Source organism: Brassica oleracea, chromosome C9 (assembly GCF_000695525.1).
Source record: "Brassica oleracea var. oleracea cultivar TO1000 chromosome C9, BOL, whole genome shotgun sequence".
NCBI classification, from domain to species: Eukaryota; Viridiplantae; Streptophyta; class Magnoliopsida; order Brassicales; family Brassicaceae; genus Brassica; species Brassica oleracea.
In genome coordinates, this window is record NC_027756.1 from 528,547 (window position 1) to 549,790 (window position 21,244).

Genomic DNA, 21,244 nt, shown 5'->3' on the forward strand with positions numbered 1-21,244 from the left:
AAATTTAGAGTATATAATGAATTTAAAAAAAATCTAAAATAGTTTAAATGGGTTATTCCAATCCAAATCAAATCCGCAAAGATCTGAACCGAACCCGGACCGAAATTTAGAAATATCCGAATGGGGCTGAAATATTTGATTCCAAAAATCCAAAACCCAAACAGACCCGTCCCAAACCCGAATGGTTACCCATACGTCCACCCCTAGACACTATTATATATTATATATGTGTCGTCATATAATTAATCATATTTTATAAGTACCATAATACAAGTAACCATATAATTAATAGTATTTTATACGTACCATCATATAACTAATCACATATATTATATTGAAATTAAGTTTTGTATTGTATTTTTCTTATATATATTGAAAAAAATATAATGGTTATTTGAAAATATTTTAGTAAAAATCAATTTTTGAACATATGTATATTTTCTAATAGTTTTTTTATATAAATCAACTTTAAATTATTATTTTGATTTGAACTATGTATATCAAGTAACATAAAATCATTACTTTTTAATATAAGATAATGAATTTCTAATTTTTCTTAATAAGATAAGCCAATTACTTTTTTTTCTTAATATATTACTATCAATGTTTCCAAACAACATGATTAATCTTTTTTTTTATCCATGCTGCCAAACAAAAGCTTAAAGTACTTTTACTTTAATAAGATAGATACGTTAATATTCTCTTCTTGATGTTAATACATGTACACAGATTCGAGAATTTATTTATGTTACATATTTTATTTTCATGATTTTTTGAACGAACATAAAAAAATCAAATAGTGATGGATTGAAGAATTATGAAAGTGGAAAGAAATGGACGAGACGTGATGAAGACCTCAAGTCATCATCAGAAAAGGAGAAAGAAACCAGGAGTAAATCAGTGAAGAACATTAAGCTAAGGAAAGCTAAAGAAGCCAACCAAGACATAGGTGCAATTAAAACGCCATATCTTACAAACCAGGAGGAATTTATCAATGAAACCAGTTTTCCTGGATTTTATACTCAACAAGAGCACACAGCGAATTGGTTTCATACCAAAAGGAGTAATAGTTTAGGAGATATGCTATTTACAAGTCAGACTATCTACACTGCATCCGAACTGGTTCTTTTTAAGGAAAGTAATTATTTGCTTAAAGAGTGTGCAACTCAAACTCACGTGTGGAAACCAGGAGATCATTAATTACATCTAAAACCACTTTGAGAGTTGATACCATGCACTAAACCTCACTGGACCAGCCAGATTCTTCACCATCTAAGCTTGCCATTTTTAGAGCCGATTTGCTTTAAATCCCAACGGCTAATTTTCTACACTCTTGGCTGTGATTTGGCGATTTGTTTCATCAACCCGAATCTCCAAGGCTCCTAGGATCTTCTCCAAGTTGTCCAGATACAAGCAGCTCAACACATTTTCCATTTTGGCTGAGATTCTCTCATTTAAGCCTAACGGCTAGTTTTTGATATTTTCATTATGTGTCCATGTTGTTTAGCTTTCTAAGTATTTGTATTGAGCATTATATAAGCCCATTAGGTCCCTCATTGGAAGGCACAAATCTTTTACCTAAGAAATAATAAACTTTTCAGTTTCATTTCTTTAAAGTCTTTGTGTCTTTGAGTCTTTGAGTTATCTTGATCATCAAGCCTTGTGTGGAATCACTTGTCTTAGTGATTGGCGATTGAGGCTGCTTGTGGAATCAGGCTGTTCTTCTTCGTGGTTAATTGTGGAATCCTTTTCTATTCGAGATCATCATCATCACTCCCATCCAGTCGGTTTTATAGTCGATTAGATCGATTAGAAGAACCACCCCTCTTGTAGGATCGATCATCACTTTGATCCAAGGTGCTTGTAATCCTTTGACAGCTTAGGACTGCATCAAGACGCCTTGACACTTGCATGGCCAGAATAGCAATAACCCGGTCACTATCATCCCCCTATATAGTATTACCAAGAACCTGTTTATATTACTTTAACAATTACCATTTCGATTTACCCATTGGAATTGAGCGCTTCAAAGTATTCTCTCCATCTCCATACCTCACGAATCCAGTTGATACAGCCAAACTTTATAGCCTTTATTTTATTCACCAAAGTTTATTCGCTACTATAAAGAAAAACTCGTCAAATATATGAGCGCCTATCTGTTTATGTTGCAAGTTTCAAGTAAACTGTGGAAGTGGAAGTCTAAAACAACAAACTTCATACTTACATTTATAGATAGATGCAAATGTAGAAATTTATGACGATTTGAAAAAACAAAAACAAAGTTGTTTAGTTATTGAAGTTTTATCTTAAAAGTGTTGAGGAGGATAAACATGTATAAAAATCTCATGTTTTATCTGGGCTTAGTAGTCATAAAAGGTCCAATGGGAATATGTACAAATGGGCCCATTAAGGCCCGACTGATGCACACGACATTGGGTCATTTCGGGTATACGCAAATCACTCTTTGTTTCCGTCGCCTAACACATTTGGAACGATTCTCCTGCGCCTCGCCGTCGTCTGGTGATTTAGATCGAGGTTAATCACTCTTTCTCGAATCGATCTTTCTAGTGTGTGATTTTAACCGATCTCCTCTCTTCTATCTAATGATTCTGTTGTTGTTAGTCGTCGAGGGTGATTAATTTCTCTTCTATTCGATTTTCGCACGAGATCTATAACTTGTCTTCTTCACTATCAAACAATAGATCTCAAGAACGAACGATTAGTCATTGATCGGCTTGTATGGATTATTACATATAGACTCAGCTTTTTACAATTTGATTTGTGTCATTTCCTTGCTGACGTGGCTTGGTTATATTTTTGATTATTGTTGTTTAATCACGTGATTAACTTTCAGGTTAAGAAGTAATGTCAAGAGGCAAATACATAGTCGGTGCCCTTGTGGGATCTGCTGTTGTTGCCTACGTCTGTGACAAAGTCATCTCCGATGATAAGATTTTTGGAGGCAAGTTACAAAACAAAAACAAAAGTTGTTAATGATATGTGTAGATAAGCTAAATGGGTTTGCTTTTTTTTTTTAAAAAACGTAGGTTCTACACCTGGAACTATTACTAACAAGGCATGGGGTGCTGCTACTGAAGAGAGGCTCCAAGCATGGCCTAGAACCGCTGGTCCTCCTGTTGTGATGAACCCTATCAGTCGCCAGAACTTCATCGTCAAGTCTCGCCCTGAATAAGTGCATCCTTGTTTCTTATTTGATACGGATTGATTCATTTGCTCGCTATTTTGGCAATTTTCTTTTGATTTTGAGGATCGGGTATTTTTCTCAGTAATAATTTGTTGTGTATGGATGGATATGATACACATTATTGATTCCAATCTTTTCCAGATGCATTGCTTTTTAAAGTAGTGTTTGTTGATTTTGACGATAATATGAAAGTGAGCCAACAAGAATTGAGAGCAATTTCTTTTGCATTTTGCTTTCATCTAGTTCAAGGAGTTGCACCTGGTTTAGTCAGAAAAGTTTTGTGGTCGTTTAGTGTATCAAGTTTTAGAGTATTTTGCTTCCACTCCTGTTTAATCAGAGAAGAGATTGGGATACCTTACTCCGATTGAGCGTGGCTGACTGGTTCTTACACCATATCGAACCAGTTCAACCAATACTATACAACAAGGTTCCCATTCCACACACATCCATCTAAGAACTCGATCAAACTTGATTTGAGGTATGCTTTTAGTGATATTCATTGTCAAATGCTCATCTTTACAATCAGATTCTATAAGCTCCCAAGACCCAACAAGCATTTAATCTCATAATCATTTAAAAAAAAAATCATTAATTACTTTAAAAACTAGAAAAAAATAAATAAATTATAGTTGAGCTCAATAAACAACAACACAACAAAACCACTGTAGTCAGGTGAAAAAGAAGCAAACAACATTTGGGTTGTTATTATCTCCAGGCCCATTAAATATATGGCAATAAAGAGCCCATTAAACAAATTACGAAAAAACAACGGAAGCTTCTGAACGAACAAGAAGGTTACTCCAAATCGGTAGGACTAACCAACACGACGACGAATAGAATCGATTCCTCCACCGTCTTCCTCCGAACCAAGCAAACTCCGATCCTTGATATATCCCCTCTCAGCCACCGTGGCTCCGGATATCTTACGACGGCTGTTCCCAGCTCGGACCCGAAGACCCGCCCCGATCATCCCTTTGACCCGGCTTGAAATGAACCTCTTCCGGTTCTGCTCCGGTCTGAAAGTCCTCGGCTACTTCGTGATCCTTCTCGTCATCACCTTCGTCGCCGTATCTTACTACGCCGTCGTCGTCAACACATGGTGGCCGATCTTGATCGAAAACAACCATAAAGCTCTCTCAGCTCTCGCCTGCTTAATCATCTTGGTCTTCCACTTCTTGGTAATCTCAAAGTCTCATCCTTTAGAATTAGGGTTTTAATGCTTAAAGTCTGATCCTTTCAGATTAGGGTTTTGAAGTTTTGGGGTTTTGATGCTTAAAGTCTTATCCTTTGTAGTTGATAATGCTGTTGTGGAGCTACTTCACTGCTGTGTTCACGGACCCTGGCTCTGTTCCTGAGCATTTCAGCAGAGAGCTTGTGGTTGTGGGTGATAGTTTGGAGGCTGGTGCTTCGACAGGACAAGGAGCTTTAGGTTACTGTCCGAAATGTAGGAATGTTAAGCCGCCTCGTTGCCATCACTGTTCTGTCTGTAAGGCAAAACTCAACATAGCTGCTTATGCTCTGTTCTGCTTAGTGTTGCAAGTGACCAACGTATGTTATGCAGGTCAAAGATGTGTTCTCAAGATGGATCATCACTGTGTTTGGATTGTTAACTGTGTTGGAGCGCGTAACTACAAGTTCTTCCTTCTCTTTCTGGTAATAAACTTCTTTCAGTTTGATATTTTATGGTTCTGGGAACTATATGTTTGCTGAGTTCTGTACCGTTTCTTGATTTGTAGTTGTATACTTTTCTGGAGACATTGTTGGATGTTGTTGTCTTGCTTCCTAGTTTCATTGAGTTCTTTAGCCAAGCTATAAAGCATTCCTCTTCTCCGAGTCAACTTGCTTCTCTCGTTCTGGCTTTCGGTGAGTGTAGTATGGTTCTTTTACCTGGAAAGTGCTGAGCTTTTTTATCTTTATCTCATTTTCATTCTTTATGTTTCTTACAGATTCTATATCCCATTGATGCAGTTCTTAACTTAGCGTTCGTTCTCAGCCTTCTCTGTTTCATAGTCATGCATCTCTCTCTCCTCTCAAGCAACACTACTTCAGTCGAGGTACGTTGGCTTTCTATAAACAAAATCTAAAGCTTTGAGCATACGATTCTCTTCGCTGAAGTCATTGTTTTTTTCAGGTTCATGAGAAGAGCGGAGATGTCAGATGGAAATATGACTTAGGAAAGAAGAAAAACTTCGAGCAGGTGAGTCTTCTTGTGGATCCTCCTTTTGTCTTCATCACTCCATGGATAACTTGATCAAACTCTTTACGATTTGGCTGCGGTGAAGGTTTTTGGGAAGAAGAAGGCGTTTTGGCTCCTCCCTTTGTATTCTAAAGATGATCTCCATAACATAACTTCACTTCAAGGCCTTGAGTTTCCTACTCGTTCTGACATCGACCCTTGATTCAAACAACAATTATTCGACCAAACATCGTTGATAACTCTCTTCTCAAATTGTATCTCTGAAAACACACTACATTGTTGTAATAGTGAAATTGATTTGATTCATTTGTTACTTTATGCTCTTCAGCTTACCTGATATGAGAACCAGTGGTTACTTGTTGTACAAGTCAATAATCACAAGTGAAATAGATTTGATTCATTTCATGTAAATGTGATATGAAAATGAACATAACTTTACAAACGAAACATAAACTGATCAGCACACTAGAAATTAAAAGTTATTGAAGTTAACTGATATTATTTAAAGTCTCATAATTTAAGAGAAATAAGATCATACCACTCAACCCTAACCCCCTCACCAAGTCTCCTTATCAAACTAGAAACCGTAAGTTTTCGATTTCACATTTTTATAACACAAAGAAACAAACTACAAACAGACACATCCAATACAGCGTTCTCTTCTTTTTTTTCTACTTGCTTCTTTTGTCTATTAGCTGGGCTTGCTGCTAGTAGGGCCTGTACCTTCGGCCTCCTCCTCGGCTACCATCATGATCATCACTGTTCTCTCTCCCTGACCCTCTGCTTGAGCCATTATTCCGGTCACCTCTTCTGGGTCGCTGTGGTGGTGGTGGTGCCATCTGCATACCGGGCTGCTGCCTGTACATACCATACAACCCCATATCAGTTTTCAACAGTTATGTTCTTAGGATACAATGAAACAGCTTTTTAGTTAAAAGAACAATTTGACTTACAGAACATAGCCAACTCGGCCATCAGGAAGAAGCATTGGAACCATTTGCATCCCTGTTGGCATTGATCCTCTACCATAGATCATTGGCTGCTCAATACAAAATTTAAACCAAAGTTTACACATCAATTGTTGATCATGGTTTCTTATATAAGATGACAAACATGTATTTTCTTTATAATACCTGACTAAAGCTACCGGCAATACCCAAACCAGAGCCCATAGCACCATAAGCAGGCGCAGCAAAACCACCAAACGTGGGGAGCGCAAAGGGAGCAGGTGCAGGTGCAGCGCCATAAGTATAAGAAGAGTCATGTTTCCTCTCAGCTTGGGGTTTAGCAAGCACAACTTCTAGCGGTTGACCTGTAGTTTGCAATACTCAAATGACATCTCTTGGGACCAAATAAACCAACATTTTAGTGTTATAACAATTTACCGTTGATTTCATATCTCTCGGAGTCTTTAACAGCCTTCAATGCACTCGACCTTTCAGCATAGTGAACGAAACCAAAATCACGCTTTCCACCCTTTCCAGGAGGTGTGACGATCTTAGTCACTTCCCCATGCCTCTGAAAGAGTTCTTTCAGTTGCTCCGTTGAGGTGTTCTCTGGAATGTTCTTCACATAAAGAGCTTTCACCTGAGTACATAGCACAAAAAAGTGATTGTCAAAAGAAGTGCTAAAGAGAGGACTTTGTGCAGATAGAGTAAACCCTCAAGAGTACCTGAGCAGCAGCAGCTGAATTCTCAGGAGAGCTTTTGGGGTCAGCCCAAGTCACAGTTGGAGCGTTATCCTCAAGCTTAAAGTTAGAATCAATCATCTTCTGCCTTGAATAGTCAGCACATGCATTGTTATAGTATAACACAAACGCAAAACCACGGTTACGAGTGGAGTTTGTTGGGTCCTACAGTCACCAAGAAGACAATTTAGTGAATGAATCAAGCAAAGATCATCCTCCTAGATTTGATCAAAACTTCTTACTTTTATGAGCTCGATGTTCTCCACTCCAGGACCAACCTCCTCTATGACTTTCCTAAACTCATCCTCAGTCCAGTTCTTTGGGATGTTACCAATAAACAATCTATTCTTAGTTTCAGAAAGGGAGCACCTTATGGTTTTCCCCTGCACAAAAAAAGAAGAAGATAAGTATAACGTAAACCAGCAATGATGGATAAGTAAAGGTACAGTTAAGAGTTGAGATTTGCCTTAAACTCTTTACTGTGCAACTCCTCAATGGCCTTTTGTGCAACGTCTTTGGTTCTGAACCCTACAAAAGCATAACCTTTGCTCTCACCAGAGTCCCTATCTTTCATCACTCTCACCTAACAAAAGAAACAAGTTAATAGTTACAAAGAGTTTCATGCTTAGATAGTACACAAAGATTGTCGTTGTTTCCAACCTCAAAGATCTCGCCTATTGCTTCACATAGATCCCTCAGGTCCTCTTCTCCAACATCTCTTGGTAAGCCGCCAATGAACACTTCAGAGCCATGAGGAGGAAGTGAGAGAAGATGAGAGTACTTCTCCCTTTCGTCTTCATCAATAGGAGACGCTGGTTTCTCCTCATCTTCAGCCGTCTCGATATCGATATGGTTATCATCATCATCTTCAGCCGTCTCGATATCAATATGATTATCGTCATCATCTTCAGCTAACTCCTCCCTACCCCCTCCTTTCCTCTCACCACCATAATCCTCCACTTCACGTTCTTGACTGCCACCACCTTCTTCTTCATCATCATCATCATCATCGTCTTCATCGTCTTCTTCTTCCTCAACAAACTCCTCTACTTGCTCCTCCTCCACTTCATCCTCCATATCACTGTAGCTCCCTTCCTCGAAATCCACACGGTCGTCAACATCTCGCGCGTCAGACATATCTGGTCATCCAATAACCATGCTTTACTGTTAACTTAGGAAGCTCAGGTGAACCACATCACACAAAGAAAGAGAGAAACAGAATTGGGTGAAATGAGAAATGCTCTTTCTTTAGTTTTCTTTCTACACAGAATAAGAGTGTTTGATGTTTAGTGAGAATGAAAAGATAGTTAACGGTAAGGAAGTAAATGCAACAAAGATCAAAACTTTGTAAAGGTAAAAGCTTTTTGTTTGATTCTAGATCTTGTTTTCCTTAGAAGCCCCAAAAATTATAAAGCAGTCAAATTTTTAACAGTACCCAGAAGCTCATCCAATCAAATTCGAGATCGTGACTCGCACATCTCCCCAGAAAACAAAATTCGAGCAAAACCCATTAACGGAAACAAGATATAATCGGGACCCAGAAGCAAATTACTCACCAGATCAGCTCAGAAACAAGGGAAAAATCTGAACTTTTTTTTTTGTAACTAGGGTTTGTTTCATTTTTATTTTTTATTTAGGGAGGGAACAAAAAGAGATCTACGAAACAACCAAAACATATTATGTATAAGAAAAGAAGAAATGGAGAATTTTGTCGGCATACCAGACTCGTGTGTGTTTTTGTTTTCGAATTTGGTTGAGAGAGAGAGAGAGATATCCGACGATAAAAACTGTTTTTTTACTCAACAAGCTCGTCGGCTCTATATCTTCTTCATCTCCGGTGGTGGAACAGAGAGAGAGCCTTTACCACTCACAATGGGCTGTGATCACCTGTAACGCACACTTTCCACAACCCTAATCAAAACGCTTTTAAGGCCCGTTTAATTTATACTCGGCCCATGGCTTTCTAATTCTCCAGCCCTGCGGTTTTTTTTTTATCAGGTGTAGATGAAAACTGCGTGCTGTTTTGCGTCTCTTAGCTTAGCTTAGGCTTGGGCTTCCGGATCCTCGGATCGAGTTCGGATCGGATCTTATCGGTCCAGATCTTTCGCATCCTGGAAATTTAGACCCATATAAGTACCTATAAATTTCCGGGTCGGATGTTATCGGTTACAGGTCTATAATTTCAATATCCGTAAAATACTACTAATTTTCGGGTTGTTTCGGATTTGGATCGGTTCGGGTATTTAGGACCGGAAAAGGATTCGAAATATTCAAACTGGATCCAAAAACTCAGAAAATATCAAAAAATCAAAAAATACTCGAATAACCGCAAATATCCAAATATTTACCCAAAATCAGATCCGAAAACCTAAAAGATATCCGGAATTTTATCCGTATACCCGAATTATACTTTTTGAAAATCTAAAATTTTATCCGAAATCTAAAATTATAACCGCAAACCAGACACAAAAATTAAAAAAAAAATATCTGAAATATCATAAATATACCGAGTTACCTAAATATATCTAATATATACAATAAGTTTCGAATTCTTCGGGTACCCGATCGGATCTCGGGTAGGACCCGAACTGTGATCCGTGGATCTAAAAATAAGATACCCAATAAATACTTTAGTTTGGATCCAGTCCGAACCTGTATTTTCGGATCGGTTCAAGTTCGGGTCTTCTGGTGCACGTTAAATGCGCAGGTCTAGTAGCTCAGCTGACTCGATTAATAGAAAAGCTGAAAGAAGGCCCAATTGGTTCAAAAGTTTAAATGGGCTTTTCTGAGAAACCCTAAGCCTAACATTTCTGGGAGGTGCTTTATTTATAAATCTCGATTGAAACACTGCAAACCCTAGTCTTGTCTTTTGAGCGGCGCCATCCAAGAAATTTGCCGAGTGTTCCAATCGCAATCTTAGGTACTTGTTCTTCTTCTTTAATGTTTGTTCACAAGTCCTCTGGTTAGATTTGTAAATGGTTTGATGTAATATATATGTTTTTCTTTTGCTGTTTTCTGAGATTTGAAACTGTTGTGTGCTGTCTTTGTTGCAGAGACAATGTCGACGGTCGGAGAACTTGCTTGCAGCTACGCTGTTATGATCCTTGAGGACGAGGGCATTTCCATCACGGTATATCCTCTTCCTTTAGAACTCATCTCATCTGCTAGCTATTTGTTTCATATAGTCTGTTTACCATTATTGAAACTTCTTTTGCTCGAAATCTATAATCATCTGCTAGTGTCCTGAAAAACATATTCTGTCTGTTTTATTATTTGTGTTAGTATTCGATTTAGTCTGGTTGGTTTGATATATCCATTTTGATTTGGGAGTGGCTTTGTTATGTGTTAAATAAGTATGTTTTGCTTATCTTTATTTCCTTTACCCTATTATCAACAGTCTGACAAGATTGCGACTTTGGTCAAAGTCGCTGGTGTCGAGATCGAGCCGTACTGGCCAATGCTATTCGCCAAGATGGCCGAGAAGCGTAACGTCACTGACCTCATCATGACTGTCGGTGCTGGTGGCGGTGGAGGTGGTGCACCTGTTGCTGCTGCTGCCCCCGCTGCTGGTGGAGGAGCCGCAGCTGCTGCTCCCGCCAAGGAAGAGAAGAAGGACGAGCCAGCAGAAGAGAGCGATGGAGATCTTGGATTCGGCTTGTTCGACTAGATTTCTCCTTTGTTTCACTCCTTATTATGTGTTCTGTTGCTTTAGTTAATCTGAGATTTTCATTTTTGCCATTTTCGAAATTGCTACTACACTTTGGTCCAGTTATATTATGTACTCCACTTCGAATTTGCAAGTCTCTTTTCTGATTCGATCTTTAAATTAAGAAATTATGAATATATAAAGTCAGATTATGATGCTCTGATAGTTATAAAAATCTATTAATGTTGTCCTAACAGAGTGAATAATTAAAAATATTGTCCTATCAGTGTAAGCAACTAAAAATGTCGCCTAAATAACTGATTATGATAATGTCATGAGATTAAGAATTAATGAATTATATAGATAACTGATTATGTTGCTCTGATGTAAATAGTTAATCAAAACCATAATAACTAATCATAATGTTCTAAAACTATAAATAACTGAAAATGATGTTCTGATAGTATAAAAGCCTGAAAATGATGGTCTAAAAGTATAAATAACGAAAAATGATGTCTCAAGAGTATAAATACCTTAAATTCCGTCTAAGAGTGACACACTTTCAACCGGAACCTTCTACCTCACAGAGAAGCTTCTCTTCTCTTTTTTTTTTTCTTTCCCTTATTGGGTCGTTAAAGCGGACTCAGATCGTCGGCTAGTGCCGGCGGTGAATGCTATCGGACCAGAGTTCGAAGGGCCAAATCGGCTAATTGACTTTAAAGGGACTAGAGAAAGTTGAAAGAGAGATGAACAAGTCGCACGTGGAACTCGATCTCGATTCGTTTCTAGTATCCGACTCCGACTCCGAACCCGATTCGGATCCTTCCTCCGTTCCTCACCGCACAGTCGACGAGATTCTCAACGACTCCAGCTCCTCGTCTCCCTCTTCTTCTCCACCACCATCTCCGCCGCCGTTGCTCAACCGCCGGAATCAAAACGCGAGACCTCAATCCGAAATCCATCGCTTAACCGATCCGACGCGGCGGAATCCGGCACCGAGTACTTCGTTGAGGCAGTTGCCGTTGCCGTCGCTGTTCGCGGGAGTGAGGTCCAATGTGAAGCCGGGAGCGGCGCTTGCGGCGGCTGTGGCGGCTTCCAGATTGGTGCCTACGCCGCACGCTGCTATAATCAAGTCGAGGAGAGCTATTAGTGCCAGTAGCGAGTTGCTTTTGGGCGCTGGAGAAGAAGAAGATCATGAGGTCTTATCATCAAATGGAGATTCTGCTGGAATTGCTGCAGATTCCGTTTCTGTGGAGGATAAGGATGATGGAGCTACTTCACTTGCAAGTCAAGATAACGAAGTTCAAGCTAGTGATATTGCTGATTATGAGAAAAACTCAAAGCCTGACTTAGTCACTGCCTCCTCTGGTGTTGATGTTGAAGAAGACGTCTCTACAGAACAAGAGGGGATGACCACAACGGAAGCTCTAGTTGCTGATGCTGCTGTTGATGGAGTGAAAGATGAGACAATGTTTGTCGCTCCTTCTGCGGAGTCTTCAGAGTCTTTACATTTGAATGATTCTGATGATGTTAAGGTAAGTAATGATGAGGAGTCAAGTGGTGGAGATGTTAAGAATGATGATTCAGATGTAACTATACTAGATTCTAAAGAAGAGGAGGAGGGAGGTGATGATGCTCTGGTTCCTGATGATGGGAGCTCAGTGTCCGGCATTTCGGAGCTTGTAGAAGAGAGGATTGAGGAGATGGAAAAAGAAAGGATGAGCAAAAGGGAGAAGCTAAAGTCGCGATCTTTTAGGAAGCAGCTTGTCTTGGCTGAAGAGTTTGAGAAGAAACAAGCATATACTGGTTTGCATTGGGAGGAAGGAGCTGCTGCTCAGCCAATGAGACTTGAGGGTGTTAAGATTGGGTCGACGAATCTAGGTTACTTTGATGTTGATACTAGCAATATCGTCAGCCGAACCGTTTCGTCGCAGGCATTTAAGCGAGACCATGGTTCTCCGCAGGTTTTGGCTGTTCATTTGAATTTTATCGCGGTGGGTACGTCCAAGGGGGTCATCGTCGTTGTACCTAGTAAATATTCTTCTGATACTGCAGATCAGATGGAATCAAAGGTTGTCTACAACGTTACTTATGTCCATTTGTAGGTTATGTGCTCAAATTATTCACATCTATGTTTACAAAATTGTAGATGATTTGGCTTGGTTTACAAGGAGAAAGATCGCATTCTCCGGTTACCTCAGTTTGCTTCAATCAGCAAGGGGGACTCCTGCTAGCTGGGTATGGTGATGGACATGTTACAGTTTGGGACGTGCAGAGAGCGTCGGCAGCAAAAGTGATCACCGAACACACTGCACCAGTAGTATATGCGTTTTTTCTAGGCCGGGATTCTCAAGGCTCTCGCATATTCAAAATAATTACAAGTGACACTAAGGGTGTTGTTTTCAAACATACTTTCTCTTGGACTCTGCTGTTGAATATGTATACAGTAAAAACGCAGGTAAATTTAGTATTTTTTGTAAAGTTATGTTTGCTTGTGATTTTGTGTCTGTTTTCGACGGGTGTCTTGTTCAGCCTTACTAACTTTGATGAATGGGTTTGTACGCCTTCTTTTGGTTGCATCAGTGTCTTCTCGATGGACAAAAAAATGGAATGGTCCTATCGGCATCACCTCTGCCTGATGAAATTTTTGGAAGCTCCTTGGCCTCTTCTAAGGCGGGTAACACTGCAACGCCATCCAGCAGTATAAGCAGCATGGTCGGAGGTGTTGTTGGGGTGGATTCAAGTTGGAAGCTCTTTAATGAGGATTCGTCTGCGGTGGAAGAAGGGGTTGTCGTATTTGTAACCTATCAAACTGTATTGGTGGTAAGGATTCCCGATATTTTTTCATATTCAATGTACTTTGGCTTCTGGAAATGATCCTCTTCTGTTTTCTACAGGTAAAGCTCATTCCAAACTTGGAGGTGTATGCGCAACTTCCTAGGCCTGAAGGGGTTCGGGAGGGTTCCATGCCATACACTGCCTGGAAATGTTCAATTGGTAATCATGATTCTCTCCCATTAAAACTTTGTACGTTGCCTATATTGTTTTACTTAACCTTGTTTAAGAAATTTGCAGAAAACTCTTCTAAGGAGGCTGAAGATAGGGTTTCGTTTCTTGCCATTGCCTGGGATCGTAGAGTTCAGGTTGCCAAGTTGGTAAAATCAAAATTAAAGGAATGTGCCAAATGGTCGCTTGACAGTGTTGCCATTGGTGTGGTTTGGCTGGATGATCAGGTGTGTATACGAATATAGATAAGTATCTAAGCAAATGCATGTTCATGAGTTCTCTGTTTTTCTCTGCATACTCAGTTGCTGGTGATCCCAACTGTGACGGGCCATTTATATCTGTTCACAAGAGATGGTGTGGTAATTCACCAGACAAGCTTTTCTGTGGATGGTTCTTCGGGGAATGACCTGATTTCTTATCATACGTACTTTACAAACGTCTTTGGAAATCCTGAGAAAGCTTATCACAACTCTGTGGGTGTCAGAGGGGCTTCAGTATACATTCTCGGGACTGCACGTCTTGTTATCTCCAGACTTTTGCCATGGAAGGAGCGGGTTGATGTTTTAAGGAGAGGAGGTGACTGGATGGGTGCTTTTAACATGGCAATGTCACTTTTTAATGGGCAAGCTCATGGGGTTGTTGACCTCCCCAAAACTGTTGACGCCATAAGGGAAGCAATAGCACCCAGTTTAGCAGAGTTGCTACTTTCCTATGTAGATGAAGTATTTTCTTATATCACAATAGCATTTTCCAGTCAGATTGAAAAGAATGGAGTAACTAATGAGCCAAACAGTGGAACCAATAATGTCAATTTAGAGATAGAAGAACAATACAATCGTGTTGGTGGTGTTGCCGTTGAATTCTGTGCTCATATTAACAGGATGGATTTGCTCTTCGATGAGATATTTTCTAGATTTGTGGCTGTACAACAAAGAGGTATATATTTCAGATATATCCATCAACTTCCTTCTTTGGTGCTACATTTTATCAAGGAAGGGATTTAATACCATTCCAACTATTTAAATGTTTCAAATATGACTGAGACTAGTTACATATAGGTTATCTTGTTCGGTTTCTTTCTTCTCTTAACTCCTTAAAGAGCTTTTAGTCTATCGATCTTGGAATAGCTTATGTTGGTATCCCCTTTGTTTAGTGCCATTTTCATAATGCATACACATATATGATTTGCTGCGTAACATGTATCTTTTCCGTTACTTTTTTAAAAAATTCTTATAGTAGTGCAGCATACACGTGCTTTGGAACCTGCTGTTCTTTTTGCGCACAGTGTGATCTTGGTTTAACTGGTTGTTGACTATTAACTTCCTTGTGTCTAGATACATTTTTGGAGCTTTTGGAGCCTTATATTCTAAAGGATATGCTTGGATCGCTTCCTCCAGAGGTATCTTTTGTGCAGTTATAATTTATTTCCTCAAGAGTTTCGTGGTATTTGTTTTGTAATTTTTCTTTGTTTCATCTCAGATTATGCAAGCTCTGGTAGAACATTATAGTAGGAAAGGATGGCTACAAAGAATTGAGCAGTGTGTTCTTCACATGGATATTTCTTCCTTAGATTTCAATCAGGTCTTTGCAGACAATTCCACGTGTCCGTTTGGTCTTTTCTTCAATAAGTTGATGTAGTATTATGGTTGAATATTGATATTTTCCTCATTTGTACTTAGGTTGTCAGAATTTGCCGTGAGCATGGGCTTTATGGGGCCTTACTCTATCTTTTCAACAAAGGGTTGGATGATTTCAGGTCACCTCTGGAGGAGCTTTTGATTGTCTTCCGGAACAGTGAGAGACAAAGGTCTACAGCCATTGGGTATGTTATGTGAATTCGTTGCACTTTGTTCCGGCTGATAAAACTTATGTGCAAACTGAACTTGAGAGTCCCCCACCTCGCTAGAGGGGAAAACCTAGAATTCAAAAGGCCCATTCCTTTCCATCTAACATGATGATAATCCTATATAACGCATATATGCATATAGCTAATTGCAATATTTTCTGTATAACGCAATATAATTGGTTACATAAACAAAGCTATAGTGTTCGGCCGCAGTAGTGACGAGACTTTTTTCCATCTGTTTCTTATTCAGGTACCGAATGCTTGTTTATCTAAAGTACTGCTTTCTTGGTTTGGCTTTTCCACCAGGTAGGATTTTACTATGGTTTCACTGAATGTTTTGATCTGCAATTGACCTAGTATGTTATCCGGTGATAACCTATTAAATTATATAGTCATTTCCCCCTCACAAACTTAAAATCTTATTTTGGGTTTTTTCTGCAGGGCATGGAACCCTGGTTCCTACGCGCTTACCATCCCTTAGGGCTGAGTTGATTCAGTTTCTACTGGAGAAATCAAACTCCCACGAATCTAGTCGATGTGTATCATCTCCACGGATTTACTTGAACCTCTACCATCTGCTAGAGCTGGATACTGAAGCCACTTTAGATGTCCTAAGATATGCATTTGCAGAAAGTGAAATGGTAGATCATGAGACCCTTTTGCTGGAGTCTGGTGAAGTAAGTTTAGAGCCCAAGACCGATGGCAGTATCCCGGAAGATAGATGTAACGATATGTTGATCCAGAATGTGATAGAGGCCCTAGTTCATATTATTGATGGGGGATTTAGTCAACTTGATGAATCTGGGGATCCAGATGATTCAAAATCAGATAATAAGTGGCCCTCTAAGGAAGATACGAGTCATCTATTTGAGTTTGTTGCATATTACGCAGCACGTGGAAGAGCTAGTATTCCCAAGAGCGTATTGGCACAGATTTTAGACTACTTAACATCAGATCACATTCTTCCGACTTATAACATGTCTCCTAAAATGAGAGAGAACCAATTTCTAAACCTTCTGCAAGCCGTACCGGAGACTGATTGGGATGTAGCTTATGTATCTCAGCTTTGTGAGAAGGCACATTTTTATCAGGTATCCTTTTGGTAGACTTACAATGCTCACTCTGAAATATTCTCCTTAATCTCTGTTTATGGTCTTTAATTTCCAGGTCTGTGGCTATATTCATACTATTGGTCGACGGTACGTTGCTGCTTTAGAAAGCTACATGAAAGAGGCAGAGGAACCCATACATTCGTTTTGCTCTGTGAACAAGATGCTTTCGCAGTTGAATGGGAATGAATTCACTGCTTTTCAATCTGCAGTAATTGATAGGATTCCTGAGCTCCTTGAATTGAGCAGGTAGCTAACTGTAGGTGGATTTATTCTTCTATTGATTAGGTATAGTGGACTCGGATAGTATTTGAATGTCTGGCTTTTTTGCAGAGAGGGAACATTCTTCCTGATCATTGATAATCTGAAAGACAACATCACACGCATTCAAGAGCAGCTCCATTCTCATCCAAGAAGCATGTTCCTTTATCTCAAGACTGTCATTGAGGTTCACTTGTCCGGGAGTCTTGATTTTTCTCGTCTAAGAAAACATGAAGCGGTGGACAGTTTGGGTGAAAACACTAGAAGGAATATACCCAAAGAGGCTGAGCTTTATTTGGAAGGACTTAATAACTTTCCCAAATTCATTCAAGATAATCCAGTCAATGTGACTGATGACATGATTGAGCTTTACTTGGAGGTATAGCCCTTATGAAAACCTTTTCAATTGAATCTCTCTCTGCTGTCTCGATTTTACCTTAAAATGCATTAATTATATCTTAAAGGTAGCTATCTTCTAACAGATATAAGATCTCTTGGAAGTCCGCCTCTGGAAACTTTTTTTTTTCTTTTTCTGCTTTATGACTGTAATTACAGAAGCGAGTGAGCTGTTGTTAGGACTGCCAAACTATCCTTTCCCTCTTTAGTTGTGAATTTGAAAATGTTTTCAAATATTCTGCAGAGTTTGCAAGATTATAATCTCTTTGTGTAATTTTGCAGCTATTATGCAAGTATGAACCGAAGTCAGTGTTGAGATTCCTCGAAACATTTGATAACTACAGGGTAGAACACTGTCTACGCCTCTGCCAGAAATATGGAATTGCAGATGCAGCAGCATTTCTTTTGGAGAGGGTCGGTGATGCAGCAAGTGCTTTGTCACTCACACTCTCTGGACTCGGTGAAAAACTCGTCGCGCTTGAAAACGCAGTGACTTGCCTTATCTCAGAACTAAAGCTGATTGCTAACGAAGTAGCCACCTTGGAGCAATCCACTAGTGCTCTAGAGTTAAAGGAAGTCCGTACATTTCTTAACAGTAAAGAAAATATTCTCTGTATGGCTCTCTCATGCTGTTTCTTATCCTTCAGGTAAATGACATACAAGGTGTTCTGCAAGCCTGTATAGGATTGTGCCAACGCAACACTCCTCGCCTTAATCCTGAAGAGTCTGAGATTCTTTGGTTTCGCTTTCTTGACACGTAAGCCTGATAATACTCACTCTTTATATATGCATTTAAAATCATGTTGGAGTTAACTAGCCTGTAGCGAGCACTACTAGCTATTTATTGAGGCACATGATGATCGTAGTTTTGCCCCCTTCATGCTCCACGCAGTTTCTCAGAGCCTTTGATGGATTCATATCGGGAACCAAGGACTGTCGATGAAGTAAACAAAGGCACTTCCAGTGTTAAATCATTGGAACTGTGTGTAGATGAAATAGTTGACACAATCAAGTGGAGGATTCCACGATCTAATGTCGCCGGTACACAGATCCTGAGGAAGCTCATGTCTCAGTTTATCAAAGAGATTGTTGAAGGAATGATAGGATATGTTCGTCTTCCAACAATCATGTCAAAACTTCTTTCTGACAACGGTACTCAAGAGTTTGGTGATTTCAAGCTTACAATACTGGGAATGCTTGGAACATATGGCTTCGAGCGGAGAATACTGGTACAATCTCTTAGTTGGTTAATCTCTCTTCAGATGTTTTATTAAAACTATTTTCTGGACAGGATACTGCAAAGTCTTTAATAGAAGAGGATACATTTTACACCATGAGTTTACTCAAGAAAGGTGCTTCTCACGGTTACGCACCCAGAAGTTTGCTTTGTTGTATATGCAATTGTCCTCTCACCAAGACCTTCTCTACTCTCCGTGTCCGTGTTTTCAACTGTGGCCACGCAACGCATCTGCAATGTGAAGTGTCGGAGAGTGAAACATCATCATCATCATCTTCATCAGGTTGTCCTGTTTGTATGACCAAGAAGACCACACAGAGTTCATCCAAAGGTAAATCATTCTACTTAGACTATGGACTGATAAGCACAGTTTCTTCAAGCACCGGCACTTCACAACGCGCTTCGCCTTACTCTTATGAGAATGAAATGATCGATCATTCTCATAGCCAGCAAATATCACGAGTAAGCAACCTCTCCATAAATAGATGTTTTGTTATAACTCAAAATAATAATAATGCATAACAGTAGACCTTATTGTTATCGTTTAACGCTGCAGTTTGAAATGCTAACCAAGCTACAGAAAGATCAGAGACTGGTACAGATAGAGAGCTTGCCTCGACTAAAGCTTTCGCCTCCTGCTGTGTACCACGAGAAAGTGAGCAGAGTCTCGGGTTTTACACCGGGAGAGAGCAGTGGTAAAGACACGAAACCATCCCAAAGTGGACTGATGAGTAAGAAAATGAAAGCGAAAGGATCTATCTTTCGGCCAAGACTTGGTAAGTCTTTTGCTTTTGTAGACCAGTAAGAGTATGGTAAATGGGACTATGATTGACATTGATGTTATGTTTTACGACTGTGTTAAGCTTTTGGAAAGGACAAGACGAGCAGAAGATAAGGAAGTTTTTGACCAATTTGATATCTGAAACCGGTGCGGCCTAGTGACAGCAAACTTGATTGGCATGAAGGACTCGAGAGTTGTTATGTGGTGAGACTTTTTTGTTCTGTTGTGTAATTAGAAGAAAAAAATTAGTGGAAGGTAACTTTATTTGACTTCTTGATGTATTGTATAGTAGTTACCAAAAGAGTAATAAAATTTACAAGATACTGATGTTTATAACTCGCTAGTTGTTGGACCAGTTGTTCAGCAAAAGTAGTGCGATCTTGGTGAAACAATGAATTACAGTAAGCCGTTGGGTCTTCTTGCACGTTATGTGTGCTCATCATTACATGATATGCATAGTTTCTTGTTACTCGAGATCTATTATGGCAAGAACAATAATCTTATACAATAAAGTAGGGTATGCTCTCTCCTCCTTCATACTATTCTCCTTGCGCCACGTCACTATGGTGGGAGGGGCAATCGCCGACACGTGTCGACACCTAAAGCTGTTTGCGATTTTTGGTTTTCTGTTGGATTTCTTAATACATTGATATGATTTGGGCTTTTATTTCTTTTGCACATTTAGCCCAAACCGGAAGTCCAAAGTTAAACACACGTGTTGGAAACCCACGTGCATTAGGGTTCCTCCCTCTACCGTCTTCTTCTAGCGCCGCGAACTCAACGATGAAAACACAGAGAAGCCTAAAGCGACGTTCCAACTACATAACGTCTCCACCATCCATAACTCTGTTCTTTACTCCTCGTTACCCGTAATTAATCCACTCCTTTCACTAGAAACAATCAATCTACCTCTTCGTATCCCACCGTAACCGGCTTCAGCTTCAGCTATAATTATGGCATCCCAACTTTCTCCAATGTACAGTTCATCTCAAACGAAATTTATTGACAGAGCGAAAGCGAAGGAGGAGGAAGATGCTGATGCTAAGCATCTCGATTTCAACAAGGAAGTTGGACCTGGTGAAGAATCTGAACATGATACGTTTCGCCTGCCAACTGAAGAGGTAACGAATCTTGGTTCCTTCCGTGAGAATGAGACAAGAACTAACTGCTGTTTTGTTATGTGTCCAGGAGCTTGAAGAAGAATCTCGTGGGCCACCTGATCTTCCTCTACCGCAAAGTAGAATCAAAGAGAGTCAGTAACATTTCTCAAAGTTTGTTTCTTTATATACCGTTGAATGTTTGTATAATAGTCATTTCATGTTTCTTTCAGTTGTTAGAGCTCTTTCGAATTTTAATGGTCTGAGGCTAAAGGGAGCGAGCAGGAAAGATTGCGCTGAACAGCTCAAATCTGATCTTGCTTCTTATTATGGCTATAGTCTTCTTATTGGAACTTTGTTTGAGGTTTATTTACTCTCTCTTTTCTTTTATTTCAAGTTCCTTTTTTTGATGTTGCCAATGCTCTCTACTTATGGAGGTTGAATTGGGGTTTTCTCATGCAGCTGTTTCTTCCTGTTGAACTTATGGAAATTAAACTTATGGAAATAATTGATGCCTTTGATAAGCAAAGGCCTTCATCTATCTGGACAAACACACTTAAGGTGATCTTGGTTCTGATATATCCTTGGTTATATCCTTCATCTGATATATCCTTGGTTATAGCTTATGTCTTTTGTTGTTATGCAAGCGCGATGTTTGTTTTGTTTTTAGACTCGGAGACGGGATCTTGCTGATGTGCTTTTGAACAGAGGAGTCAATCCAGACCCATTAAGCAAGTGGTCAAAAGTAAGTTGTGCTCTTAGATTGTTTGTCATAT

At 39.5% G+C, this 21,244-nt stretch overlaps 5 protein-coding genes across 6 annotated transcripts; 4 read left to right on the top strand and 1 right to left on the bottom strand.

The window, feature by feature from the left end:
• Positions 1 to 2,440: 2,440 nt before the first annotated feature.
• LOC106316182 lies at positions 2,441 to 3,366 on the top strand. The gene is made up of 3 exons (XM_013754050.1): positions 2,441 to 2,535; positions 2,855 to 2,962; positions 3,048 to 3,366. The coding sequence occupies exons 2-3, from the start codon at positions 2,866 to 2,868 to the stop codon at positions 3,191 to 3,193; spliced, it is 243 nt and encodes an 80-aa protein (XP_013609504.1). The 5' UTR covers positions 2,441 to 2,535; positions 2,855 to 2,865; the 3' UTR covers positions 3,194 to 3,366.
• Positions 3,367 to 3,989: 623 nt separating this feature from the next.
• On the top strand, positions 3,990 to 5,777 carry LOC106318777 (probable protein S-acyltransferase 12). Its single transcript, XM_013756908.1, has 7 exons — positions 3,990 to 4,383; positions 4,499 to 4,691; positions 4,767 to 4,858; positions 4,942 to 5,068; positions 5,174 to 5,259; positions 5,337 to 5,402; positions 5,488 to 5,777. Exons 1-7 carry the CDS (start codon positions 4,195 to 4,197, stop codon positions 5,602 to 5,604), a joined length of 870 nt encoding a protein of 289 aa, XP_013612362.1. The 5' UTR covers positions 3,990 to 4,194; the 3' UTR covers positions 5,605 to 5,777.
• A 121-nt stretch (positions 5,778 to 5,898) lies between these two features.
• Positions 5,899 to 8,995, bottom strand: LOC106318776 (nucleolin-like). 2 transcript variants are annotated; one of them, XM_013756905.1, is made up of 9 exons: positions 8,810 to 8,995; positions 7,750 to 8,228; positions 7,556 to 7,672; positions 7,332 to 7,472; positions 7,075 to 7,254; positions 6,788 to 6,989; positions 6,536 to 6,714; positions 6,356 to 6,441; positions 5,899 to 6,260 (listed from the first exon to the last, which is right to left on the bottom strand). In XM_013756905.1, the coding sequence occupies exons 2-9, from the start codon at positions 8,224 to 8,226 to the stop codon at positions 6,110 to 6,112; spliced, it is 1,533 nt and encodes a 510-aa protein (XP_013612359.1). In that variant the 5' UTR covers positions 8,227 to 8,228; positions 8,810 to 8,995; the 3' UTR covers positions 5,899 to 6,109. The 2 variants fall into 2 exon arrangements, with proteins under 2 accessions (XP_013612359.1, XP_013612360.1); XM_013756906.1 differs by having other exon boundaries at positions 6,063 to 6,260; positions 8,646 to 8,962.
• An 855-nt stretch (positions 8,996 to 9,850) lies between these two features.
• Positions 9,851 to 10,932, top strand: LOC106315677 (60S acidic ribosomal protein P1-2-like). The gene is made up of 3 exons (XM_013753477.1): positions 9,851 to 10,009; positions 10,143 to 10,219; positions 10,487 to 10,932. The coding sequence occupies exons 2-3, from the start codon at positions 10,148 to 10,150 to the stop codon at positions 10,754 to 10,756; spliced, it is 342 nt and encodes a 113-aa protein (XP_013608931.1). The 5' UTR covers positions 9,851 to 10,009; positions 10,143 to 10,147; the 3' UTR covers positions 10,757 to 10,932.
• A 375-nt stretch (positions 10,933 to 11,307) lies between these two features.
• Positions 11,308 to 19,714, top strand: LOC106317989 (vacuolar protein sorting-associated protein 8 homolog). The gene is made up of 19 exons (XM_013755818.1): positions 11,308 to 12,807; positions 12,885 to 13,193; positions 13,319 to 13,558; positions 13,633 to 13,732; positions 13,811 to 13,968; positions 14,044 to 14,677; positions 15,076 to 15,140; positions 15,221 to 15,322; positions 15,421 to 15,563; positions 15,838 to 15,893; positions 16,029 to 16,678; positions 16,755 to 16,945; positions 17,030 to 17,336; positions 17,636 to 17,929; positions 18,001 to 18,110; positions 18,246 to 18,582; positions 18,645 to 19,052; positions 19,147 to 19,366; positions 19,454 to 19,714. Exons 1-19 carry the CDS (start codon positions 11,482 to 11,484, stop codon positions 19,483 to 19,485), a joined length of 5,682 nt encoding a protein of 1,893 aa, XP_013611272.1. The 5' UTR covers positions 11,308 to 11,481; the 3' UTR covers positions 19,486 to 19,714.
• Positions 19,715 to 21,244: the final 1,530 nt, after the last annotated feature.